Genomic DNA, 22,002 nt, shown 5'->3' with positions numbered 1-22,002 from the left:
ACTGTAATTAGTCACACCAGAAAATAAAGGACTAAGATCACATTTCAAGTAACATGACTTAGGAACAGACTCAATTTGGACTAGTGCGGTAATTGGTATAAATTATCAACTGTTTTTTTTTTTATAAAGACTTGCACTTTCTTTTTTTCTTATTTATTTCATGTGCATTGGTGTTTTGCCTGCATATAGTTGTCAGATCCTCCAAAGCAGGAGTTACAGACAGTTATGAGCTGCCATGTGGGTGATGGGAACTGAACCCAGGTCTTCTGAAAGAGCAGTCAGTGCTCTTTAACCACTAAGCCATCATCTCCTCAGCCCAATTATCAACTGTTTAAAACAAGTTTTTGCATTGACGAAGACCATGCCTACTAAGCACTTACTGTGCACTACGTTGTAATCTAGTGACCCAGCAAGCTGAGGGCCTGAGTCGATGATCTTATCAATAGCGCCTTTCTCAGGAAAAGTGCATATCTAAGAAAAAAATAATAATTTCAATTAACTTCTGTAATCACATTGGAACCCATGACTGACTACATGTATGGAATGAACCTTATTGCCATTTATCACCTTAGAATTTAAACAATAAAACTGTTGCCAACAGCTTAGATAACAAAATCACCATAAATACCAACATCTGCTAGTTAGTAGTAAATGCTCGCTGATAAACCAATGTTTATTCTTTTTCTTTAAAATGGAATCAGATACATGAATGCAAATCCTTATCAAAAGTTCACTGAGAAAAACTACCTGGACAACAATGGTGCAGTTAGGACAGATTATGACAGGCTGACAGCTCCGTTAGGAAGAGCTTCCAGTGAAGCAAAATACCTAAAGCTTCCCACTTTAAAATGCCCTCCAGAAGCGCAGAGACAAATAAATAGGAGTGAAAAGGTCACATATATCCTTCAACCACACACAGATAGATATTCCATGGTCGCTACCCTTTCTTCAATTAGCTTGGATGAACTTCTGGAAAATATCACTGCTCTTGATCTTGATACTACTACCCCATCAAGGTACCCACCCTATCTCTGTGTAATTCAACAGGGACTGGACTACCTGAGTATCTATCAACTTGGGCCCTTTCTGTCCCTATAACTGGAGTCATTTAGTTAGCAGCTTTGTGTTCACTTTCCTCATCTGCAAACTGGGGTACAAACAGTACTTTCTCCTGGGGTTGTCATGAGCCTTAAAGGAGACAAGAACATAGTTACATTAGTGTGCAGCACATGTGCACACAGTCAGAGCTCAGAGTTACCCATTTTATTGTGGCTGCTAGGTATGACATCATGTGTCCCTTTACACAAGACCACTAATTAAATAGACCATTAATTAAGAACCCAAATTACTGTATATGAAACAAATAATGCCTCCTGCACCATTAAAGAAGATTTTGCAAACTCCATCTAACCTACTAAGATCATTTTGAATTAGTTTGATTTTCTGCAGGAAAATCAAATGTTACCTTTTAAAACATTATGTAAGCCGGGCGATGGTGGCGCACGCCTTTAATCCCAGCACTCGGGAGGCAGAGGCAGGTGGATCTCTGTGAGTTCGAGACCAGCCTGGTCTACAGAGCTAGTTCCAGGACAGGCTCCAAAGCCACAGAGAAACCCTGTCTCGAAAAACCAATAAAATAAAATAAAATAAAATAAAATAAAATAAAATAAAATAAAACAAAACATTATGTAATTAAAAATTATAAAAGTAAGTTTAAAAATAAATATTCTGGTTTTAATCTTTTCTTTTTCCTCTGTTTTTAGTCTATAAGGATCTCTACCTTGATGTCATCTTCTGTGATATAGCCAGCCTGCACCACCCACCATGCCTCGATGGCTATTTCCACTGGCTTTATTGGCAGAAGATCGCGGGCAGTTTTCCTTCTGAAAAATTTCTGCAATAGTACAATATTTAGGTATTTACAACCAATCCAAATTACCACTTTTTTCTACTATCATAAGACATTATAACAGGCTAAATCTTTTCAAATTTTCATGTTTAAATTGCTAACTCATCTATATACTGTAGAATCAATCTTAATTTATTTTAAAATAGTCACTTAAACCTAGACTTCAATCCAAAAACAAATAAAATGAAACCCCAGAGGCTAAAACTGCATTTGAAAATGAGAACTTATTTTACCCATTAAATGAATCCTGGAGCTAAAATGGACAAATAAAAACACAAGCAAAGAGACATTAACTTCTAAAAATAAATGTAACATGTTATAACTCACTAGCTGCTTAAGCTACAACCTGGTGAACACTGAAAATCTGTGCACTGCTCCTATGAGATGCACGCTAACTGGTTCAAGTTAGAGTCTGTTAATTCTACCACTCTAAACCAAACTCTGGGTATCTAGTTCTGACAAGGAAGCTGTAAGAACAGAGGGGATGACCTACCTTTGAAGATCTACACTGGTTCATCAGGTCAATATACTGGTTTCTTCCTATGCCAAGAAGCCGCAGACCTGAAAGTAAGTCTTTCCTTTAATACACCTTGAAATGTGAGTATACACTCAATGACACTAGGAAAACTTCCCTGTTTATAGTCTTTTAATAGCTGACTGGCATGATCCATCAATATCAAAAAGAATTCATCACACAATACAGATGAAACCTCAATTTGGGAGAGGTGAATCCAAGTTGTCATGTTTGACAATGCTAACGAGGACATGTTGAAAAGCAGAAGTCCTCCCAGTTTTAAGAAGTAAAATTATGCTTTTCTGCAGAAGTTTCTTGCGTACAGAACTACATCACGTGTCACATATAAATTTCACTAAGATAAGCATAGTGAAAGACAGCAGAGCATGTCTGTGGAACTCTACGAGCTACTGTAAGATTCCTGTGAGCAGGCTGTCCTCCTTCCATCAGCTATAGAATAGCAAGAATTTCATTCTCTAGAATAAAGGTTAGTGTGGAGCCTATTCTATCTTGACTAATGGTCAGAGAGTTGGAACTCACTTCAAGGTTATTGTCTGTTTCTACCTCAAACAAAGGTTCCACCTTGACTGAGACCAGAAAGTTCTGCTCTCTCAAGGTTGTTGTCAACAGGTGTGGCTAATATCCAGACCTGGTATTTCAGGTATTAAGAAGTAGATCTGTTTCTACCTCAAACAAAAGACTAAGGATCCAACTAAGTCTCTACTCCCTTAGGGAGATGACTAGGGAATCCCACCCAGGGAGTGGTTTGCCTACAATTCTGTTTTGGTCTAGGGTGTGAGCATTAGTCTCATTCTGGCAATAAAATGTTTCACTGAGAATGTATTCCTTCAACTGGTCTGTTCATTTCCTTGTATCATATTAACAAAGTTTTTATCTTACTCCTACCTTTTGGGGGTCAGGGTATTTTAAGCAAATGGAAATTAAACACCAGTGATTTCAGTATTCACTGGAGCTCCCTCCCGGTGCCGTCCTATGTTTCTGTTTTATTACTTTCACTCGCTTCTTCATTCTCTGTACTTATTATTCCAACCCTCATGCCCCAACCCTCGTAAGAGGTGCACTTGTCGAAGCTGGTCTCTGACAGGTTAGTCCTAACTTTGACTCCAAACTATTCTTCCCATTGATATTGGGCTAAATATCACATCTGATTTTTTTTTTTTTTTTTTTTTTTGAGACCAGGTTTCTCTGTAGCTTTGGAGCCCGCCCAGGAACTCACTGTCGACCAGGCTGACCTTGAACTCACAGAGATCCACCTGCCTCTGCCTCCTGAGTGCTGGGATTAAAGGCGTGCGCCACCACCACCTGGCACCTGCATCTGATTTATATTGTGCAATAAAGTTCTCATTAATAATGATGCTCTCAACCTTTATTCGGGTCAGAAGCACAAAATCCTAATAGACAGCATACATCCACAAAGTCATAATCTAAATGTCACTCCTTAACAAGTGGTACTCACAGTCAGCAGCAGTGAAATTAGGCAACGAATCATAACTTTTCTCACTGTTCATAATGTCCTTTGAAAAAGAAAAAATATAAAATATGAAAGGTAACTTTTTTACAATTTAAAGGAAAAAAAAAAGAAAGGTAACTTTCCTAGATAAAAGAATATATATTGCTACAGCCGAACAGAACGACAACTATTATAACAGGAAACAGTTGAGTCACAGCTGACACCCTAAAACACGCATGCACCACTGTGGTACTAAGCCTGTGGCCTCAACACAGTAAATGAAGGGTGTACTTTTCAGTCTAGGTTTCTTAGAGTATTCTCTGAGTCCCAGACAGCTGCCCTGTAGTCTCTATCAGAGCTCAGGGTTCCAGTTTTTCCACACTTCATATCTGATCCTACATTCCTACCTTGAGAGAAGGCCAACAGTGTGTCAACTCTATCAACATGTATCCAAAATACACATTTCCAACCAAGATTCAAAGTTACCTCCAAGTCTTTGCTCCTATCTCAATTAGTATCAAGTTAAACTTAGTATCTGGCTTTTTTTAAACTCCAATCTTCTCCAACAACACCCAACTATTGGTTGTTGATAAGACCCATTTTCAACCCAGTTCTTGACAATTAAGAACAAAGCCCAGAGAACAGTGAGCAGGTGAATGTAACTGAGACGAAAGCTGGTAAATGTGAAGGATTCTATCTGCTCTACCCCGAACCTGGTGGAAAGTGGAAATAAGAATCAAAGAGACAGGGAAGGAACTCATCAGCTACTATTTCATTACACTCCATACTACTTCACCATGCTACAGGGACCATCACAACGCCAATCGAGAACCTGAGACCAGACTGTACGGAGGACCAGCGTATAGACCTAATGAAGGGAGCTCAAGTCAAGGGCACCAGGCACTCACACGAGGGCACTAGCCTCCTCGCTACTGCAGGTGCTTAGCGTGTCTGAGTATATGCTTTTCTCTGCTCTTCCAGTGTCCAGAGAGCCCAAAAGCAGCACTCAAATATAAACAGTCAATAAATACTGCAGATATATGTCCATCTTTATAGAAAGTTCACTTTTTAAAAAAAGTGTTATTCAACAAGAACCAAGTACAAACGAGCTAAAAGTTAATAACAGACTAACGCCAGGACAGTGGAAACAACTCTCCTTCCTGACATGTATTATGTCTATAAAGCTGGGTCTGCACTGTCACTTTTTTAGACAAGGTGGACAGTTAAATACTATTTCCCTGATCTTACTGGCCAAGTCTGCAACCCATATTTTCAATCTTATAGATTACAAGCAATAAGTGTACCAACTGCTGGTGTAAATAGCTAATTAGTGGCATAGCTGCACCAAGGGTGAACACCTTCAGAAACATAGAACACAAGCAGCCTCCCTTCCAACACAAACATCAACAATGGCAACCCTGTGTACATGTGTGCCTCAGCCACCTTGTGACTAGCCATCCTTGATACACGCTAACTGGACAGGCAACATCCATGGTAGCTGAGAACGGGGAAGCTGCCAGTCTACTGTAAGGTGTCCCCAACCTGGAGTCCCACCCCACTGTTAACTGTCACTCACACTAGAAACTAACCTCCATGATCCCAGTGTAGTATGCAAACGGTGTTATCCTCAGGCCCTTCACCATGATGTCGGATAAGTGGTAAGGGTACAGCATGAGGTGCTCGCGGCTGTACTTCAGCAGCTCTTCATAGTATTTGCGTTCATCTTTCTTGACATGTTTAACTGCAAGGAAAGGAAAATGTCCAGTTTTCTCAGGTTTCTTACTGTTTCACTATAAATATAGTGGGAAACACAACTTTTTAACTTTTGAAACAGTATACAAACTAGACAAGAATAAACTGCTCTAATAAAACAACAATTTTATCACAAAAAAAAAATAGTCTTCATAGTACATGTAAGTAAAATATAAAAACATGTAAGTAGAGAAAAGAATTCTTACCAAATCAAGAAACAAGCACAGAATCAAACATAAGCTGTACGCCTCATACCCTTGAGCTTATCACTTCATGGGATAGTCAGACCACACACTAGCTTTCAATAAAGTCCGTTTTTAAAAAGCATTTTCTTTTTTGTTTGTTTGTTTTGTTTTTGTTTTGTGTTAGGGATTGAAACCAGGGCATATATCCACCATTACTGAGCTGTAACAAAACTAGCTTTGAATTCACTCTATAGGCCAGGTAACCATCAACTTGCAATTCTCCCATGTCAGCCTCCAAAGGAGCTGAAATTACAGGCCCATGCCAACAGGTTCCCTTATTTATCTGTACACGCATACATGTAAGGTTGTGTGTGTGTGTGTGTGTGTGTGTGTGTGTGTGTGTGTGTGTGTGTAGGCCAGAGGTCAGCCCCATGTATTATTCCTCAGCAATATTAACCGTGTTCATCTTTAAAATGCATTTGTGCGCACACACACAAATGGAGTCAAAGCATAACTCGAGGGAGCAACTTCTCCTAGTGGTGTGGGACAATGGTCTGTACCCTATCAATTATACTTTAAATAAACGCTGGTTGGTCTGAAGCCAGGCAGGAAGTATAGGCAAGGTGACCAGGTAGGAAGTAGAGACAGGGCAACGAGAATTCTGGGAAGAAGGAAGTCCTAGTCTGCGGTCGTGACCCAGCCACAGAAGAAGCAAGATGTGACTGCTTTGCCATATGAGGTACCGAGCCACATGGCTAGCATAGACAAGAATAATGGGCTAATAAAATTAAGAGTTAATAAGAAGTCTGAGCTACTAGGTCAATCAGTTTATAACTAATGTAAACCTCTGTATGATTTCTTTGGGATTTACTGACTGCAGGAACCGGGCAGGACAGAAAACTCAGACAACATCCTAGGAATCGAATTCTGATGGTGAGGCTCAGCAACAGCTGTCTTTCCCAACAGAGCAATGAATCTATCCTGTAGGCCCTTTCCTAGCAGGATTTCTCAATGGGACCTTAGGCTAGGCAAGCTGTTCAGAGGGTCACCAGATCTGTCTGTCTCTGCCTCCTCAGGGCAAAAAGTTGAAGCATGCTACCACCTCTACACTGAACTCAGGTACTCAGGTGGTTAAATCCTTTACCAAACTAAACTATCTCCCTTGTCCCTCCCTGTGTTCTGTTTTTCAAATGTAGAAAGCCCTCTGACTTCAACAGAGTATGTCTATATAGTAACACTCTGGAGTATTATGCTTAAAATAAAATACATACTATCATGACAGAAAATAACCGAACTAATTTGACAAAAAATAAATAAGCTCGCTGGGCGGTGGTGGCACATGCCTTTAATTCCAGCATCAGGAGGCAGAGGCAGATGGATCTCTGTGAGTTCAAGGCCAACCTGGTCTATAAGAGCTGGTTCCAGGACAGGCACCAAAGCTACACAGAGAAACTCAAAACCCTGTCTAGAAAAACCTAAATCAATCAATAAGCTCTTTAAATGGAGAAAGACAAACAAACAAAAACCCTACAGCACTAACTATACTTAAGCCTTGTTCCAGTCACAGAGTTTTCATTAAAGTTACAGGACTCAGGAAAGTTCTGGTGACAAAACAAAACTGAGTCTGAAAATGGCCAAGAGCCAGTGTCTTTTTCCTCCTTTGGCATTCTCTCACTCAGATAGAAAAGACAGTGGATCAAGACTAAGATATTATAGAGAAAACAGACCTATAAACAGCAATCTAAAAATGGATTTTGATCACAATTAGAAAACTCCACAATATGAGTTGTTATTATGTGGAATCAGTACAAATGTTCTTAAAGCCGTACAGTACACACAGAAAACCAAAATGACAGAACAGCAGCGGTCATCTCCACCCGGCACCAGAACATCTCCACTTACCTAGGTTATTTCTGTAGCGCAACTGGTTGCGGATGCTGTATAAGACAACCTGCTTTTCATATTCTCGCTGTGAGTTTCCAAGACTCTAGAAGGAATTACACATGGCTATTAAGCAGTTTCCAGATGAACAACAGTACTCCGTCTGCCATAAAATTACACATAAACAAAAAACATGACCCCTATTTTACCCTGGCATTTCTAATGGCCAGAGCTGAATAAGGAATACTTTCTTAAGTTTTATTATGTTAACTTTACTACTATGATATTAAAACAAAATCCCACATGTTCTTTGTAGTGTTCCTTTTTAGAATGATTTACTTAAATTACTCAAAATAGTTACATAAAATAAAAAAGCAGTATAAGAATACAACTACACTGGTTAGCAAGGCTGTTAACAAAGATTTCCTTCCAGAATATCCCAGACTGAAGTGGGACGGAAAGATGGATAGATGGACCGATGAGTGGATGGTAGGGGCTTCTCACACCTACACCTATGTGAATTTAAGAATATAACTAAGGAAGAACAGATTGACATCGCAGTCATTTTGAAATGAACCGTGATTACCAGAGATAAAGATTTCTACAGAATGTCCATTGCGAATGTGCTAAAACTGCGTCTGTAAATGCTCTTCCCTTACTCCTGCTCCAGAAAGCATCTGGGCCGTCCTGCCATTCTCGCACACAGCTCCTCACAGCACTGACGCTCCAACCCTAAGAATACCAAAACCCAGACACGATCCAGTCCTTACATCAAATGGCGTCTGCACACACCACATTTTCCTGCATAGTTTTAACCATTTTGAGATTACTTCTAACATCTATTAACAAGCTGACTGACTCTATTGGCTATGGAGTAATAGTAAGAAATAAGTCTGTACACATTTGGGATAAACCATCTCTTTTGATGTCAGTGGTCATTGAATCAGCAATATATATCCTACAGATAGAAACACAGAACTGCACAGTAATAAACAAAATACTTTCTAGCTGTGCCCACAGTGTTTTAAGTTCAAAGTTGAAACTATGAAAGCAAAGACTAAACATGCTTAATCATAGTTAACATTACATTCATGTGTGGCCATAAAGTTAATTTAGTATCTGACTGCTCTCTCACTTCTAATTACTGGGTACAGTTCTTTTCCTAGCACACTATAAACCTAAACTAGACCTCTTTAATGATAAAGTGATTAGAGGATTCAGCTGGTTATTTTTTATAGGTTCTTAAAAGCCAAAGTAAATGTCCATACACCTACATTTTGCAATCAGATAAAAAAAAAAATAAAACCTCTAACTTTAATAAACTGTTCCATAATTGGTGAGGCTGCAGTGACATGATGTGAAAATTGCATTAGTCTATCACAGCTGGAGGGGCTCCAGCTATTTCCACCTGTAACACCCCAAGTGTTGAAGGAAAGTACACTGTGGAGAGACTACCCCATCACCCTGTACACAGAAGCAAGGCTGTCGTACTGAAGCTCACTTAGGGTTCAGAAGGATCTGCCAAGGTTCCTGCAGCTCTGATGCCAGGTCAAAACCTCTTCAGGAGACACCACACACGCTTGCTGTACACAAGCGTGACATCCCGCTACAATCACAGCAAGTTCCAAACTGTGAAGCTTTGATATTCTGGTTCAAAGACAGTCTTAAGTCTTTAAACTCATTTTTTTAAGTTTTTAAACTCATTCCCTAGAACTGGGACTCAAACCACAACAATCATAAAACCATTACCACTACTATTCCATACTTTCCAAAACCACATCTGCTGCCCATCACCAAGTGGAAACAGAAATCAATGGAACTGAGAGAAACGGCGGCCAGCGACAGTGCCTCCCTTACAGGTGGCACATCCGTTCTGAAGACTTTCAGCCACCTGTCGTGTTTTGTACTCATTCATCAGTCCATTTACTGGCTGGCCTGGCTAAAACTAGTACACTCTGTGGGGAGGCAGGCTCCTTGGCTGCTGCAAACTCTCTGTACCCCAAAGCAGGCATAACATCTAGGAGGTGCTCAATAAATACCCGTTAAACAGCTGAGCAAAACTGCTAGTCAACGTAAACGTTAGACTTCAAAAGTCTCAGGTCATGCTCCCGTCGACACATTCCTTATAAAGCCGGTCTGTCTAAAGGACAAAGTCCACCAACACAAAGCACACATACCCTTCCAAATCAGATCCTGACTGCCCCTGGCAGCCTTACCCGCTACCACCCTCACACATTCAACAAACGCCTCCCGATGCATCAACACACACACACACACACACACACACACACACACACACACCCCTCCAAACTTTGATGACTCGCTACTTGGTGGAGACCTGTTCTTCCCTCTCTCTGGGAGAGGGGGGTCTTCGTTCCTTATCTTGCACGGGCCAATTTAAACGCTTCCGGTTACGCATCCAACTATAGAAGGGCACCCTAACTCCCACTCACGCTACAGAGGAGTTTGAACTGTCACCCTGCGTTAAAAGCACCGTTCCCATCTTTCTTCCGCCACCCTTACAATTTTGGAGCCCAGGGGCTTTTTCTGAGATCTCAGAAGCGCAGGTCCCTTCCTGGGTTATAAAGTCTGCGAGCCGAGGTAACCGGGAGAGTCCGGAGGGGACATCACTCAAGCCTTCCTGACGACCGAGCACTCCGAGCCCCGGTTTTCCCGAGCCCCGGACGGTCCTCAGGGCAGGAGACAGCGGGGCGGGGCGGGGCCGAGCCGTACCTGTCTCACGTTAGCTGGCAACTTGCTCCAGGGGTAGTTGTGTCGGATGTGGAACTCAACGTCGATGTTCATGATGCCGGAGCCCAGGCCAGCGGTGGCCGCGGCTCTCACGCCGCCTCCCGTCCGCACGCACCCGGCCCGTCCACGGAGACCGTACGCCTAGGCTGTGCGAGCCCGGCGCCGCCCCATGGCCAGGCCTCCACAGCTCCGCGCGGCGCCGGCCACGGGGCACGGTGGCGGCGACTACGACCCGCAGCTAAGCGACTCTAAGTTTCTTCCTAGTTTCGGTCTGCCGGAAATGGCTTTGCGCCGACGTCACTTCCTCTCGCAAGCGCGATGCCGAGGGGCGGAGCTCCGGGTGGGCCTGTCCCGCCCCCTGCAAGTGGTTGAGCCGGGCGTGGAAGGCGGGGTTCAGAGACCCCGGGAGTGTCCGCCGGCTGCTCCTGCTCCGGTTCGGGAACGAGCAGAGCCGCGGCGATCGCTGAGCTTCTGTGACTCGGTTTCCCAAATGTGCGTTCCAGGTGGCTCTGGATAGGCGGCTGAAGGTACTGCTGTCGGTTGTCCGAGCAGCAGGGCTGCTGGGGGAAGACTACTTTTGCCACCCCGCCGAGCAGGACAGGGTCACCGGGAGCACCGAGTGTGACAGGGCGCTTACCCATTGGGCGAGCGTCGCCAGCGGCGTCATCCCTTCCAAGCATTGGCTGTATCCTGGGGATGGCATTGGCTGTATCCTGGGGATGGAGAACGTTGGAGTCCTTCCAAGATCCAAATTCTTAAGATGTGGGGATGTGGAGAGTAGAAATTTTAGCTAGCTTCGATCGCTTTTTAAAAAGGCGGAACTCAAGCAGGGCGGTGGTGGCGTACGCCTTTAATCCCAGCACTCGGGAGGCAGAGGCAGGCGGATCTCTGTGAGTTCGAGACCAGCCTGGTCTACAAGAGCTAGTTCCAGGACAGGCTCCAAAGCTACAGAGAAACCCTGTCTCGAAAAACCAAAAAAAAAAAAAAAAAAAGGCGGAACTCGGGTGTTATTGTTATCGCTTCAGCTCTCCTTAAATCTTTGGGGATGGTTTCTTCCAGAGCATATGGTACTTCCTAAGCAAGCGCATTGATGGTCCTGCCAACAAGAAGACCCAAGTTCAATGTTTTTATTTTAAAGCAATGTTTTTAGGTCATGTTTCGTTATACACTACAGCTACGAACTGAGAACATTTAAGACACCTAATCCATACCTCAACAGCTGGCAGGTCTGAGGCATAGTAATTAATTGAAACTTGGGGTACACACTGCTCTTACGTGGGCGCATTGGTCTCTGGTTATACGATTGTAGTAGCTTCATGACCTGTTGTGACCCTCCTCAGCATAACTAAAATTTACTGAACTCTTTCAACGGGTCAGTATACAAAAGTACAGCCTGCCTGCAGGGTATCAATTCCTTAACCTTGCAATAGACGGCCATCTCTCAGGATGCCGTGAAAGATTGCCGCAGCTACTAGCCCTATTAGAAGAATATAGTGCGGGCTGGCAGGTTACACGCCTAGTTCACAAGATTGCTGTGTGTAACAGAGCCCAAGGGGGTTTGATATTATTTTATATAAAAGAGTGTTTTGTCTGCATGTATGTATGTGCTCCACCTGTGTGCCTTTACCTTCAGAAGCCAGAAGAGGACAGAGATATCAGTTTCCCCTAGATCTGGGTTGCAGACAGAGGTGAGCCTCCACCTGGGTGCTGTGAGCTAAACCGAAGTCCTTCACAAAAGTAGCAGGTGATCTTAGCCACTGAGCCCTCTCTCCAGGCCCAGTCCAAGGCTGTTTAGTAGAACCACCCTTGAATTTCCCAGGGACAGCCTTCCCAGAAGTATTCCTCCTCCTACTCTAGCTTAGGAAGTTCACTTAGAGTCAGTGACATAAATTCCCCTCTACATCTTTAAGGATTCTACGTGTGGACCAAACAGTGTTCTTCAAAATCTATGTATCTAGTACAGTGTAAGTAACAAGAACATTAAAGACATCTTTGTCTTCAAATCCCTACAAATCTTTATTTCAGCTGCTGGTGCCAGTTAAGCTAGCGTGAACTTATGAAGTTCATTTTTGTTTGTCAAGTTATATTAAATCTAGCTGGGACTCAGCAGAAGCTGGTTATGGTGAACGAATGCCTGCTAAATCAGTAAGGTACAGACCCACAAAAAGCAGAAGGAGGAAATAATAGTAGGTCGAAGCTGTGTGGACAGGAAGGAGACAAACAGCAATTCCATCAGAGTCGGAACTGGCAGCAGTGCAACTGGTGAACACACAAGATGCTAGTGGAAGGACTGGACTTGCTCCGTTTCCCTCATGGGGACTGGGAAACTAAGCTATTCTGGTTGTTCTTAAACTAACCCACAAGGTCCAGTGACTGCTATGTGGGAACTCCAGGAACAAGACAGCTCCCTAGGCATCAGGAAGGAGGGAAGGGAAAAAAAAAAAAACAGCTGCTAATTGGGTTCCATGAACAGCACTGGTGACTTCATTTGTCCTTTTTGGAAAACAAAAATATCCATTCCTTTAAGTTTTTTTTGTTTTGTTTTGTTTTTTTAATTGGTTTTTCGAGACAGGGTTTCTCAGTAGCTATGGGGCCAGTCCTGGAACTCTGCGTCGGCCTCCCGAGTGCTGGGATTAAATGTATGCACCACCACCACCTGGTTTTTTAAGTTCTTGACTGGGGCCTCTGCCTCCTCACTTGGCCTCTGCCTTTCAAATTTTAAAGAGATTGAAACTCTGTGAGTGTTGTCGCCAGAGCCCTTTCACAAGGACACCCTCTAAGTAAACAATAGATTCAGACACGCAATCGAGTAAAATTCCTTCTCAGCCCGCTAGATAAGATCTGATTAAGGAAAATTACCCAGTTGGTTTGTGCAACCTGAGATTGTTTTTAAAAAGTAATGGCACAAGCCTGAGGCAGGAGGATCTCTGTGAGTTCAAGGCCAGCCTGGTCTACTGTGCTAGTTTCAAGACAGCCAGGACTGTTACACAGAAAAACTCTACAAACAACAAAAAAGTAAATAAATAGTGATAGGCCTCAAGAGGTTCAGGCTGGCCTTGAACTCACCGTAACTAAGGTCTTTGGATTTCTGCCTCGCCTGCTTTTACCTCCCTAGCATTGGGATTATAGGTTTGTGACTCCATACCTGGTCTGGTAGTCCACTCCTTAGAAAGACTATCAAATTATGGTATTCCCAAAATTTCGAGAGAAATAGTGAGACACGGTAAATTTTAACCAAGGAGCTGTTGGAGAGCTGGACTCACAGAGGTCAGGTTAACACGCCCCATGGAGGGAAGAATGATGGCTCCTGAGGATGCCCACATCTAGAACCTAGAAGTGTTTGTGACAATGTGATTAAATTAAGATACGCTTAAGATGGGAAGATTGTCTGGGGCTGGCTAAATGGGCATAGGGTAACCGCAGAGCTCTTAACTAGGGAAGCAGAGAGTCTGGGTTCAAGAAGGGATGGAAGCGAAGTCGTGATTTGGAATCACAGCCAAGGCTGTGGAAAGCTACTGGGAGCCGAAAAAGGAAATGAATTCTCCCCTAAACCTCAAGAAACACCCCTGCCAAGACATCTGAGTTCCCAGTCTCCTAGACTTGGAATTAAGATAAATTCTTAATTCCAAGCTTTTAGTGTGGGGATTTGTTAGGAGAGCAATAAGACATTACTATAATCTCCCAATAGAATCTTGTTAGCTGCGTTCCTCGGCCTCCAATCTGCCAAGGTGCTCTTAGGTTTGCTAAACCCTAACAATACTCCCATACCCAAACAAGTGATGTGTACAGTTTTATAATCACAGTCTTCCAGTTCCATATGCAAATGCCCTCTGGAGGAATCATCCTTTCTTCGCATTAATATTTGAGGAACAGATGAGTTATATCCTTTTCAGAGAATATTTTGATAGAAAAAGAACTACTCGGGGATTAAATGGGGATCAAGAAATAGTTTCTAAAATGAAAAGAAGGAAGCCGCTGTATGTATTTTAAATCTCACATCTTTCCTGGGCCTACCGTCTGTTAGAACAGAAGCCTCCCGAAGTCAGGGGCTTTAGTCTGCTTCAAGTTCAAGCTTACATTAGCTGATATTAGGCACTCAATAAACACTGAAGGAATGGGCACATGGAGCAAAATACTAATTAAAATCAGATTAGAGGACTCTCTTGAAAAGTCCTCAGCATTTCCCACACCAGCCAGTGGCACTGAACAAAGGCTAACCTTTTAAGACATGTGGACCAGAAACACCCCTCAACCCCCACCACCCCGTGGTTCCTACTACCCTCTGCTATGGTGGCTGTTCATGGTGGAAATCATCTACACTCTGTGCTGAAGTGAAGAAATGCTTCTGAACCTTTATCTGTATTTAAAAGAGAAGACAGTGTCAACTAGACAGGACATCCCAGCCATCCTCTCCTGCCTCCCCTACATACCCTCTTTGGAAATATTAATACAGCTGCGACCCCCTTTACCGGTCCCACTGTTTATTTCCTTTGGGGTCTGGAGCATGGAGTGCCCATCTCTGTGATGCTCGTTCCCATTTCTTTACCTGGAAAACTGCATAGTGGCACCAAATGAAATTCTAAAGAAACCAAATACAACATTGGAGAAGGTAGAGAAGGCAGAGTAATGTTTCCTTTGCATTTTGAAGTTTCTGTGAATAGCGGGGTGTTGTGGGTCACTTCTGTAATCCTAGCACTCCAGGGGCTGAGACAGAATGATTGCTGAAAATTCTAGGCCAGCTTGAACTACATCGTGAGTTCAAGGCTCACCTGGGCTAACAACAAGACCCTGTCTCCAAAGAAACAAGCAAAGGGGTTTCTGGGCTATTTCCTTTTGCAAATAATGGTCACAGCTAAGGAGATATAATTTATTTTAGGGAGAAGCGGGTAGGTGCTCTGCCATTACAGCCTTTTTAAGAAGTCCATACTTCATATCTATGTATAATCAGGGAATGTTCTATTTCTGCCATCTGGAGTCAGTTTATGTTCCAAATATTCTCAATCTGACGTGAAAAGGGAGGCTCAGGGCTCATGTGCCAAACCAAAAGGCTTCCTCCCCAAAGCAGGACAATTGCAGTAGTGAAGGTGGCCACCAGGGGCTGATCTCATACAGCGTTTCTACATTTAAAACCCCTGACTTCTGCTTTCATCTGTCACATTCTGATAGGCCTGGCAGTCCTGAAACTCCTCCTCTAATTCATCTTCAGTAATCATTAGCACCAAATACTGTTGACTGTCTTCAAAATCATGTCACCTGGGCTCCCTGGGGGGTGATCCAGCTGAAGTCAGTCTGGTCTCAAGATCGCCATGCATGCCTTTAAGTAGCTCCCGTCCACAGGACAAGCTAGCCAGCTATAAAGCTCACGTTATTCTTAGCTGAACATGTTTTCATAGTATCCACGATGAAAAGTGAAGTCACATTGAGAATGAATGGATATTCTGTGATGATTTTGGCTTTTTGTGTATGTGCGTTTTAATGTTGCTTTGGTTTTGGGTCCTGGGTTAGCTTTGAACTTGCAGCAATCCTTCTGCTCTGTCTTTCGAGGGCTGGGGTCATGGTGTGAGCCCTCATACCTGCTTGGGAAAATGGAGACAAAAGAGATGAGGTGTTGGAAGCAGTGACAGTGGCGTAGTATTGGGGAAGCTCCCCTATTCTGTCACCATCCCTTCAGCAAATTAACTCATTTAAATAAGTAGATAATGTCAGGGGCATAAAACACAGAATTTTTAAATGTTCATACTATTTTTAAATACAGAGGTAGTCCTAATAACACTGGAAGCACTTGGGAAATTTGTTTTGTTTTTCTTTTTTTTTTTTTTTTTTTTTTTTTTTGGTTTTTCGAGACAGGGTTTCTCTGCAGCTTTAGAGCCTGTCCTGGAACTAGCTCTTGTAGACCAGGCTGGTCTCGAACTCACAGAGATCCGCCTGCCTCTGCCTCCCGAGTGCTGGGATTAAAGGCTTGCGCCACCACCGCCCGGCCTTGTTTTGTTTTTCATTACCAGCGTTCAGACCTCACACCAGATCAACCAGACTTCAAACCAGAAGGCAGCTGTCAGAATCCCCGAGGTTGGAAGCCAGGAGCTGCATGTTTATAAAGTAGCCCCGGGATTTCTGGTGCTCAGGAAGGGTTGGCAACCACTCGTAAACATCTTTGAGCCTTTGTTACATGAATTTGTAAAATGAGGAGAGACTGGACAAAAATTAATAAGATCCAATTCTAATTCTCTAAGTCAGTAATTCTATTGATCAGATATAATAATCAAATCTGTCATATAATGCGCAATAAGAAATTAATATCCTCAACGCAACTCATTGTTCAGCATCCTGTGGAGAGCAAGGAAATACTTTTCCATCCTTTGATAGCAATCAGGAGAGACATAAGTCGTAAGTGTACACTTTTGAGCCAATATGGAAGCCACCTGAGTTTGTTTTATTTACACACTGGTCCGTTTTGTTTTGTTTTGTTTGCCTTATTTGGATGTTCTGCCGCAGTGGCTTAGGGCTTGGTGGAAATATATTTTGTTTCCTTCTACTTTATGTCACTCAAAGTTTATCTTTATCACTAAAGTCGCCTTTAGCAACAGGTGAATCTCCACGAAGTGCAAGCTTGTCTACTAATGTGAGCTGCGATCAGAGATCAAGTTCACGCAGAGCAGGATGGGCCTGTGATCTTGCTAAAGGAGATGTGGAGGACGGAAAGGGAACGCTATGGCTGTGATGACGGACTCTGGGAAAATGGCAGTGGCTGCTTCTTGTATGGAAACATCTGCTCCCCACTTCACAGAAATGTGAAACTCTCTTTCCTGTAGGTTCAATTAGTGACTATGTCTTTTAAGGAATTATACAACCATAATAGACAATAATTTTTGTTCTTTTCTTTTTCTCTTTTTTTCTATTATAGGAAGTCTTTTGAATCACATACCTAGTAAAAATACGCTCAGGGGAGCAAAACTATCAGCTAAAAAAATAATTTAAAAGTCCAGAGATACTTATATTGCCTTTGAAAAAAATGAATTGTTATAAAGACATCCAAGGTTAACTTTTGAACATGAAATAGAGTTTTTGAGTCTAGGCCAGTCAGTCATGTTGAAAGTTGGGCTTGGCTAGCAGGGGGCTTTCAGAATTCATTTAGCTCCCCTGTCAGATCTTGAGAGGAAGCAGGGACAAGCATGAAGCCTTCAGGGCTTCCCAAAACTTCCCAGCAGAAGTCACTACCCCAAAGAGATGACAGCATTTCAACAGAAGGGGCCAAATCCAGTCTTTCCATTAGTAGGGTTAAGTCATACACAAACACACACATGCTCATGTACACCCACTCAGCCCACTGCCCTGTGGGGTGAGGGCACAAGGAGAGTTATGTCAGCCCCAGTGAAGCAGCAGCAAACATTCTTGTGTGTGGAAATAGTCACATGTGGCCGTCGTCAAATCCCAAATAATGGCCTGGTTTGATCTGAACGAAGCCTGTTTTCTGCACAGGAGATAAAGGGTGAGATTGAACCAAAATGGCAGTCCTATTGCTATCTGTGTTCTGAGACATCAGTACCGTGAGGCAAGACCTCAGGAACATCAGGGCCTGCCAGAGTTGAACAAGGAAGGTTTGCATGGATACATGGAAGAAAGACTAACTCAGAGGACCCCCCAAGTGTGATTTCTAAATGAGAGGATTTCACATTTCTAAATCTAAAGAGTTCATGTGGCTCCTTCAGGCAGATAATTCTGACCCATCCTGGGAAGAGGCTAAGGATCAAGGCCATTTCATGGACACCATCAGTGAGATTGATGTGAAATATGTGATTAATTTCCAAGTGTAAGAGAAGCACATTTATTATATTTAGGGATAAAAAGGGAAATATCTCATTCCACAAACAGGGGAAGTAAATAAAAAGCTCTTATATCAGAATTCTGTGTGAACCCCAAGCTTCACAGAGCAGTAATAGAGTATTAACAACTGATTCTTCTCTGCTAGCAAATACTAACTTGAGTCTAGAAATGAAACTCAGCTAAGAAGCATCAACTTAATTAATATAGTTTTTCAGCCAATGTGGTCCAAGTAGTTTGAATATGCCAAGCACTATGTTATGAATTTAGGTAGGTCACAGAGCTGAGCAAGACAGGATGCTACTTTCTTTTTTAATATTTATTTATTTATTATGTATACAATATTCTGTCTGTGTGTATGTCTATAGGCCAGAAGAGGGCACCAGACCTCATTACAGATGGTTGTGAGCCACCATGTGGTTGCCGGGAATTGAACTCAGGACCTTTGGAAGAGCAGTCAATGCTCTTAACCTCTGAGCCATCTCTCCAGCCCCCATGATGCTACTTTCAACTAAGGAACAACCTAGTAGGGTTGAGAATCTGGGTGCACAATTTAATATACTGTAAAGTATAATGTAGGAGTGAGTCTAAGCCACTAGAGCAAGGAAATAAATCTCATTAAAGACTTAGAGAAATCCTTTTCTGATAAATATCAATGCTGGGATAGACCAGAATCATATATCAAAGGATGTTTTGTAGCCAGGAATTATATAAAAGATATCATGAAAGACAATAGTACATAAACAAATTTTTTAAATATCCAAGGGTGGTAGTACATGCCCATAATCACACAACTAAAGAGGCTGAAGCAGGAAGATTATATGAGATGCTGTGTCAGGAAGAAACAGGGTGATGCCGCTGCTAGACTCAGATCAGTGTTTTTAGGAACAGAGCTCACCTGGAGATAATTTGTTGTTTATTTTTGACAGAGGTTCACGTAGCCCTGGTTAGCCTTGAACCACTAACCCTTCTGCTCCCACGTCTCAAGTGAAGGGATTAGAAGCTTACTACTAAGCTCAGCTAAGTCTTTCCTTTAGTAATTCAACTGTATGTACACACACACATACAGACACATATATACACACACACAGGCATGCACGCACACTGATTTTGCTTTCCTTTAAAAACCTAGGAACATATTCAAATAGAACAAATCTAGTTTATAACCAGTCCTATATTACATGGAGCTAACAGCAACAACAATAAAAGCCCTTGATATGTCCACAAACCAAGAAAGAAACACACTGCCTTTTACAAAAATTGATGATACTGACAGTTTCTTGCCAAGCTATAAATGCCAAATAGTCTTGCTTCTAGTGTGGCCACTGGGTTCTAGAATAACAAGGAGCTGACATTTCGGTTTATAAGTAAGCCAAAGTTAAAGATTGACTGCATATTGCATGAAAACCCAGTAGCTGGTACAAGCTGGTACCATCATCTATTTATTACTGATATGAGAAACTAGACACGCCTACTGTGGGCAGATAATGGCACGACACTGTGGGCGTATACCTGCGCTGGTTGGCCATGTTGCTTCATCACGACAATTGCTGATGATAGCTTCCTCACTACGAGACCGCAGCATTCTCTAGACTGGTATTTCTTCACAGGTGGAGGTTTTGTTCCCAGGACACATTTGACAATATCTGAATATGTTCTCTGTTGTCAAAACAAAGAAGATGACCCTGTCCTGTAGCACACATCTGTAACCTCAGCACTTGGAGAGGGGTAGAGGAAGAAGGATCGTGAGTTCAAAGTCATCCCTGGTTACATAATAAATTCAAGTTCTCTGTAAAGCATTAAGTGCTATTAGCTGTTGAATTACCTCTGCAGACTGCCCCCCCCCCAACCTTAGTTTTTGAGACAGAATCTCTCCCTGGGACCTGGAAGTCACCAAGTAGGCTGAGCTGGCTTACCAGTGAGCCCCATAGATCTGCTCACCTCTCCAGCGTCAGCACCAAGCTTTTAAGCACACACCACCATGGCAAATTCTTTAAAGCCTGCGCTCTGGAGGATCAAACGGGTTACCATGACTGCAAGGTAAACATTTTACTGACTGAGCCACCACCCCAGCCCAAACTTCAGATCTTCAACCGCCTCCTCTCTCACCCCTTGTCGCTGGGAGGCTTGTTTGAAAGAGAGGGTAGAGCAGCCTCTGCCTGCCCCCATGTGACAGTAGCCAGACTTCAAGACACTCTCTTCTGCTAGCTTCCCAAGAGGCAGCCTTATTCCCTGATTACAGCAAGCTATCTCAGTTAAATATTTTTGCTTGTGTTGTTTCATCTTTTAAGGTTTTTAAAATTTTATTTCTTTATGTATGACTGTTTTGCCTGCATGTAAGTATATGTACTACATCCATGACTGGTGGTGCCCCTGGAGATCAGAAGAGGGCATCAGATCCCCTGAAATTGGAGTTATGGATGGTTGTGAGCCACTATGTGGGTGCTAGAATACAACCTGGGCTCTCTGAAAAAGCAACAATTGCTCTTAACCACTGAGTCATCTCTCGGTGGTTTTATCAACCCTTGATGTGGGATTTCCCCTTTGTATGCTGTGAATATGTTTTATTACCATTGGTTAATAAAGAATCTGCTTTGGGCTTATGACAGCACAGAATAGAGAGAGGCAGGAATGCCAAGCAGAGATAGAGGAGAAAAGACAGAATTAGGGAGACGCCATGTAGCTGCCGAAGGAGAAAGGTGTCAGCAGTCAGACAAAACTTTACTGGTAGACCACAAATCTTGTGGTGGTACATAAAATTATAGAAATGGGTTTATTTAAGATATAAGAGCTAGCTAGGGGCTAGAGAGATGGCTCAGAGTTAAGAGCATTGACTGCTCTTCCAGAGGTCCTGAGTTCAATTCCCAGCAACCACATGGTGGCTCACAACCATCTGTAATGAGATCTGGCGCCCTCTTCTGGCCGGCAGGCATACATGGAGGCTGAACACTGTGTACATAATAAATAAATAAATCTTTAAAAAAAAAAGAGCTAGCTAAAAATATATTTGAGCTATTAGTCAAACAGTGTTGTAATTAATATAGTTTCTGTGTGATTATTCGGGTCTGAGCAGTTGGGAAAACGAATGAGCAGTCTCCGATTATGAAATGATGTTAACGTGAGGCAGCTACATCCACATAAAACCTGAGAGAGTTTAAAAAGAAATTCTAGACACAAAAGAACAGAGTTAAGCATGACTTCTTGGTAGCTGCATTTTTTTCCCCCAGATTGGCTTTGCTGGTGGCAAGCAGAGGCACCGCAACTCCTTTAAGAGAGGTCTTAGCAAAGGCTTCAGAACGTCTTTAGGCGAGGGCTTCCTGATTTATACTAGTTGCACAAATAGCTCTGGCTCTTTCAGGAGGCCGAGCACTTAAATGGAATCTGTGAGAAGCGTGTTACAATTTGCTTAATGGTGACATAGACCCTTTGCAACCCTGGAGCTGGGGCAATGTGCATGGCTCTCAGAGGCAGTGAACATGCCTCCACCATGTTGGACTGGGAGGAACAAGCAGGCGGAGCTGCAGAGTTGGTCCTAGTCATGCCCACTTAGCAATTAAAAAAAAAAAAGCTAATAGGCCAAGCAGTGTTTTAATTAATACAGTTTCTGTGTGATTATTTCGGGTCTGGGCAGCTGGGAACAAATAAGCAGCCTCCACCTACAAATCCTGTATTGTCTGACTATTTTCTACTTCTCCTTCTAGATCTTACCATAAGGTCATCT

The 22,002-nt window shown here is 42.7% G+C and overlaps 1 protein-coding gene across 1 annotated transcript in view; it reads right to left on the bottom strand.

The window, feature by feature from the left end:
- The window catches only part of Fam91a1 (family with sequence similarity 91 member A1), a 40,299-nt gene extending 29,566 nt beyond the window's left edge, over window positions 1-10,733 (bottom strand). Inside the window, exons 1-7 of the mRNA XM_038342380.2 lie at window positions 10,446-10,733; window positions 7,734-7,818; window positions 5,484-5,635; window positions 3,901-3,958; window positions 2,403-2,470; window positions 1,781-1,894; window positions 381-471 (exon numbers count right to left, since the gene is read on the bottom strand). Coding sequence (XP_038198308.1) covers window positions 381-471; window positions 1,781-1,894; window positions 2,403-2,470; window positions 3,901-3,958; window positions 5,484-5,635; window positions 7,734-7,818; window positions 10,446-10,517 — 640 coding nt within the window. The 5' untranslated portion in view covers window positions 10,518-10,733. The remainder of the gene's footprint in view (window positions 1-380; window positions 472-1,780; window positions 1,895-2,402; window positions 2,471-3,900; window positions 3,959-5,483; window positions 5,636-7,733; window positions 7,819-10,445) is intronic.
- Window positions 10,734-22,002: the final 11,269 nt, after the last annotated feature.

The sequence above is a fragment of the Arvicola amphibius genome, chromosome 9 (genome assembly GCF_903992535.2).
Source record: "Arvicola amphibius chromosome 9, mArvAmp1.2, whole genome shotgun sequence".
Taxonomy (NCBI): domain Eukaryota; kingdom Metazoa; phylum Chordata; class Mammalia; order Rodentia; family Cricetidae; genus Arvicola; species Arvicola amphibius.
Note: the sequence above shows the minus strand (reverse complement) of the source record. Positions and strands in the feature narration are given on the sequence as shown.